This window comes from Rutidosis leptorrhynchoides, chromosome 8 (genome assembly GCF_046630445.1).
Source record: "Rutidosis leptorrhynchoides isolate AG116_Rl617_1_P2 chromosome 8, CSIRO_AGI_Rlap_v1, whole genome shotgun sequence".
NCBI lineage: Eukaryota > Viridiplantae > Streptophyta > Magnoliopsida > Asterales > Asteraceae > Rutidosis > Rutidosis leptorrhynchoides.
Genome location: NC_092340.1, coordinates 116,824,581 through 116,830,339, shown reverse-complemented (window position 1 = coordinate 116,830,339; position 5,759 = coordinate 116,824,581). Strand labels below are relative to the sequence as shown.

The following is a 5,759-nucleotide window of genomic DNA, read 5'->3' as shown; positions in this document are numbered from 1 at the left end:
CGGGTTTGACTATGAATCAGAAATAAGAGATCAATTATATTAGTCAGCAGAATAACAATCAGTTTCAGGGATGTGCTCAGTTTAACAGGAATTTCAATAATCCCTACAATCCTCAAGGTCATCAGGGAGGTAGTAACAGTAATTATCAGAATCCGCCGGGTGGAGGATTTCAGCAACAAGCTCCTGGGTATTTTCAAAAGCCCCAAGCCGAAGAGAAAAAGTTGAATCTTGAAGCTATGATCGAAAAGCTGGTGATATCTCAAACTCAGCTTGTTACTACTGTTACTCAGAATAATGAGAAGAATGATTAGATGTTCCGGAATCAATAAGCCGCTATTCATAATTTGGAACAACAGATTGGTCAACTTGCTAATCAGAGAAATGAGAGAAAACCGGGGGAGTTACCAAGTAACACGGATGCTAACCCAAAAAATGGGCATGTTAATGCTATCACCACCCGAAGTGGTTTAGCATATGATCCACCAAAGAAGCCTGATGAGTATGATTTGTGAGTTCCATTGGTTAAAGATAGTGAGCCGGTAGTTGTTAGTGAACCGGAAGGGGATAAGGAGCCGGAACAGGTGATTGAGGAAGTTGAAAAGATACCGGTAAAGGTTGCTGCTAAACCGGTAGTTAAGGAGTATCAACCACCGCTCCCATACCCGAGAAAACAGAGGTTAGAGAAGTTAGAGGTGGAAAAGTCAAAGTTCATGGAGTTGATCAAGAAAGTGAATGTCAACTTACCTTTCATTGATGTTATTGCGGGGATGCCCAAGTATGCTCAGTTCATGAAGGATTTGCTCACCAACCGGAAAAAGATGGAAAGTGTTTCATTCGTGACGTTAAATGCAGCATGTACAGCGGTGGTGACAAACCAACTTCCCGAGAAGTTGGAAGATCCGGGTTGTTTTACTATTCCTTGTTTATTGGGGGATCTTGCTTGTATGCGGGCATTGGCGGATTTGGGTGCTAGTATTAATTTAATGCCCTACTCTATTTACCTTAAACTAGCACCTGGGGAACTTAGACCCACTCGTATGGCCATACAACTAGCGGACCGCTCTATTAAATACCTCGTGGGATTATAGAGAACATGCTAGTTAAGACCGGGACATTAGTTTTCCCCGCCGACTTTGTAGTTCTAGACATGGAAGTGGATGAAAGGATTCCACTTATTTTGGGTAGGCCATTTTTGAATACCGCTAGATGTCTAATTGATGTTTATGGCCAACAGTTGACCCTTAGAATAGGTAACCAAAAGGTGTCCTTTGCTATTGATAAGGCATTAAAATACCCCGGTTACCTAGATGACACTTGTTATTATTTGCAAACTGTGGACACACATGTTGAGTTTTTGCAGGAGTTTCCAGAATTGCAGGGAACATGTGAATGTGAAATAGCAAGTGATGGAGGGGATGTGTTATATGAGGTGGATTTGATGACCACCCTAATGGCTGAAGGTTATGAGCCAACCGAAGAAGAGCATGAGGAGTTGGAGAAAGCACATGCATACAGGAGCAAAACTTCAATTGAAGAGGCTCCTGAATTAGAGTTGAAACCACTCCCGGATAATTTGGAGTATGCTTTTCTTGGGGAGGAGTCTAAACTCCCGGTGATTATTGCTTCCGATCTTTCTGTAAGTCAAAAGTCTAAACTTGTCTCCATGTTAAAAGCCCACAAACCGGCTATTGCATGGAAAATTCAGGATATTAAGGGTATTAGTCCCTCTTATTGTACACACAAAATCCTAATGGAAGATAACTTCAAACCGTGCGTGCAACGACAGAGGCGACTAAACCCACATATGCAGGAAGTGGTTAAAAAGGAGATTATTAAACTCCTTGATGCAGGTCTTATTTATCCTATTTCTGACAGTCCTTGGGTGAGTCCGGTTCAATGTGTGCCCAAAAAGGGTGGCATGACCGTAATCACAAATGAAAAGAATGAATTAATTTCTACCAGGACTGTCACGGTGTGGCGGGTGTGCATTGACTATCGAAAATTAAATGATGCCACCCGAAAGGACCATTTTCCCCTACCCTTCATCGATCAAATGTTGGAGAGGTTGGTGGGAAAAAGTTTCTATTGTTTTCTTGATGGTTTTTCGGGATATTTTCAAATCCCTATTGCACCCGAAGACCAAGAGAAAACCACGTTCACGTGCCCGTATGGCACATTCTCTTATCGACGTATGCCGTTCAGTTTATGTAACGCCCCTGCTACCTTTCAAAGGTGTATGGTGGCGATTTTCCATGATATGATCGAAGACTGCATGGAGGTGTTTATGGACGACTTTTCAGTCTACGGAGACACCTTCGAGTCATGTCTTCTTAATCTTGAGCGTATGTTGATTCGGTGCGAAAAAGCCAGTCTTGTGCTCAACTGGGAGAAATGCCACTTTATGGTTCGTGAGGGCATCGTTCTCGGGCACAAGATTTCTAAAGTTGGAATTGAGGTAGATAAGGCGAAAATCAATGTTATCGCTGGGCTTAAAGCCCCTACCGATGTTAATGGTGTTTGAAGTTTTCTTGGGCACGCCGGGTTTTACCGGCGGTTTATCAAGGATTTTTCCAAAATTGCCACGCCCTTAAATAAACTTCTTGAAAAGGACGCTCCGTTTGTTTTCTCGGAGGAGTGTCACAAAGCTTTTAATCTTCTTAAGGCAAAGCTCACTAATTCACCTATTCTTATTAGTCCGGATTGGTCTATGCCATTCGAACTTATGTGTGATGCTAGTGACTTTGCAATCGGATCCGTCTTGGGGCAACGTGTTGGTAAACATTTTCAGCCCATTTACTATGCTAGTAATACATTGCAAGGAGCGCAACTAAATTATACCACCACCGAAAAGGAACTCCTAGCAATTGTTTTCTCTTTTGACAAATTTCGTGCGTATCTCATACTAGCAAAGACGGTTGTGTATACGGACCACTCGGCCCTTAAGCATTTGCTCTCTAAACCCGATGCTAAACCGAGATTGATACGTTGGGTATTGCTTTTGCAAGAATTCGATGTAGAAATCTGGGATAAAAAGGGTGCCGAGAATTTAGCGGCCGATCACCTTTCAAGTCTTGAGAACCCCTCCCGTGAGGTTCTCGATGAGACTTCTATTCATGATGATTTTCCCGATGAATATCTCATGAAGGTGGAGGAGTGTGAAGACCCTTGGTTCGTTGATTTTGCGAATTATCTAGTTGGTGGGTTCTTAGAAAAAGGTTGGTCATATCATAAACGTAAGAAATTCTTTAGTAACCTTAAGTATTATTTTTGGGAGGACCCTTATCTCTTTAGGCAGTGTTCCGATGGAATGATCCGCCGGTGTGTTTCCGGAGAAGAATGAGAACGCATTCTTGTCCAATGTCATCATGGTCCGACAGGTGGGCATTATGGTCCCCAAGTTACGGGGCGAAAAGTCTTTGAGGCCGGGTTTTATTGGCCTACTATCTTCAAGGATGCCCACATGATTTGTCAATCGTGCGATGCTTGTCAACGGGCGGGCCAAATCACCCAACGAGACGAGATGCCTCAAAATGTCATTCAAGTTTGTGAGGTTTTTGATATTTGGGGGATTGATTTTATGGGCCCGTTCCCGAAGTCGAATAATAAGCTCTACATTCTTGTTGCTATCGATTATGTTTCAAAATGGGTTGAAGCACAAGCTTTGCCCACTAATGATGCACGGGTTGTAGTTTCGTTCCTAAAACAGCTCTTTTCTCGGTTTGGTGCCCCGAAAGCTTTAATTAGCGATCGGGGAACTCACTTTTGTAACACCCAACTTGAAAAGGTGTTGAAACGATATGGGGTAACCCATAAAGTTTCGACATCCTACCACCCTCAAACGAATGGGCAAGTCGAAAACACCAACCGGGCGTTAAAGAGGATTCTTGAGAAAACTATTGGTTCTAATCCTAAGGAGTGGTCATTTAAGCTCGATGATGCCTTATGGGCATTTAGAACGGCGTACAAAACGCCAACCGGGACCACTCCTTTTCGATTACTTTATGGTAAAGCGTGTCATCTCCCGGTGGAGATTGAACACAAAGCTTTTTGGGCTCTAAAAACGAGCAATCTTGATCTTAAGGAGGCGGGTCGCCTTCGGTTGAGTCAATTAAATGAGTTAGAAGAGCTAAGGCTCGATGCGTATGAAAACTCATTGATTAGTAAGGAAAGGACGAAGAAGTGGCACGATAGTCGTTTGAAAGATCCTAAGGAATTTAAGGAAGGGGATCGTGTGCTTCTTTTCAATTCACGGTTTCGTTTGTTTCCCGAAAAGTTAAAATCTAAAAGGTCGGGACCGTTTGTTGTTCGAAAGGTTTATCCTCATGGGGCGGTTGATTTGGTTAATGCAAAGGGGGAAGAGTTCAAGGTTAACGGTCATCGGTTAAAACACTATGTCGATGGACCGCAAGAGGTGGACGATGAGATTAAACTCATCTTTACCTCTAACGAAGCGTAATAATCATGGTTATAACCATTGTTGTAGAGTTTGTATATTTTTGTGCTTGTTTGATAATATGTGCAATATAATCATGCTTGGATTTTTGTTGGGGTTTGTTTGTTGCGAAATTCTGGTGTACCAGTCATTTGGAGCGCCGCCCCATTTCATGGCGCGCCGCGCAAACCTGTGGTACCTGATGTACCAGATATTCAAATATGCTCGACATGTTTTTTTAGTTATTCGGAGCGCCGCGCTGACTTTTGGCGCGCCGCGCGATAACCTGACGCGCCGCGCGATATTCTGTCGGCCAGCTGTTTAGTTTTTAAATGGAAATAAAAATGAATTTACTCCACCACAAATAATAAAACACGGGTTCCAGCAGGTTTTTATTCCCAATCCCTTCAATTATTTTCATTCTTTACAAGACTTTTACACCTACAACACTTAAATCTTCAAAACCCTAATTCTCAAAACTTTGATTTCTTGTTTCAATTAACTTCAATCTTTCAAGAATGGCTCCCACCAAGGTCCGAATTTGTTTCTTTCTAACTAATTTCATCTTATTATGTGTAATTGTTTGTTTAATTCCTGATTATCATGATGAATTAGTGTGGGGTTGCTTTAATTTGGGTTATGTGATTCAATTAGTCATGGGTTTTGTTAGAATATCTTTGTATGCTTTGATTTCATGATGAATTTTGTGTTTTTAGAAGTTTTACATGAACCTAGGGTTGTAGGTTTAAAAATTCAAATTTTCTAAGTGAGAAAGGGGATATTTGGTTGAAAGTGTGGTAGTTCTTGAATTGTTCATGCGTTTTTGAGCTAGTGTGGGGTTGTGTCCATATGGGCGGGTCAGATTGTTTTGAATGACTTGAGCTATATTGTTTTAATTATGTATAATGCCATGCTAGTATGGATTAAACATATGATTTTAAATTGTGATGAAGATTTTGTAAATGGTTGTTGGAATTGGTAAAAGTTTGCAAATGTGGTGAAGTTTATTGGATTGTTGGAAATTAAAAGAGTGATAAGTAATCATGTTTGTCATGTTTTGGTAGTGTTGATATATGAGTAGGATTCATGAGTTGTTTTGTTTTAAGGGATAATGTGATATGGTTGAGATTGTAGTTCTTGACATGTTTTTACAAGAGTTATTTGTTAATTTGGCGATTGTTTTAAAAGGTGGATTAGCATGAAACATGGTTTGGTTGTTAAGGGTATTCGGTGCTTATTATTATTTCTAACACTAACTTTTGAGTTTTATGTTTTGTTTTCTTTACTTGTTTCATGAATGTAGAGAACAAGAGGTAACCAAGGACAA

The 5,759-nt window shown here is 41.0% G+C and overlaps 1 protein-coding gene across 1 annotated transcript; it reads left to right on the top strand.

Annotated features, from left to right (window-relative positions):
* Positions 1-710: 710 nt before the first annotated feature.
* LOC139863769 (uncharacterized) lies at positions 711-1,088 on the top strand. The gene has a single exon (XM_071852376.1). It carries the CDS (start codon positions 711-713, stop codon positions 1,086-1,088), a length of 378 nt encoding a protein of 125 aa, XP_071708477.1.
* The last annotated feature ends 4,671 nt before the right edge of the window (positions 1,089-5,759 follow it).

Bases quoted from the DNA above. Each gene is read 5' to 3' on its own strand.
- LOC139863769 (XM_071852376.1), top strand. From the start codon at position 711: ATGGAGTTGATCAAGAAAGTGAATGTCAACTTACCTTTCATTGATGTT.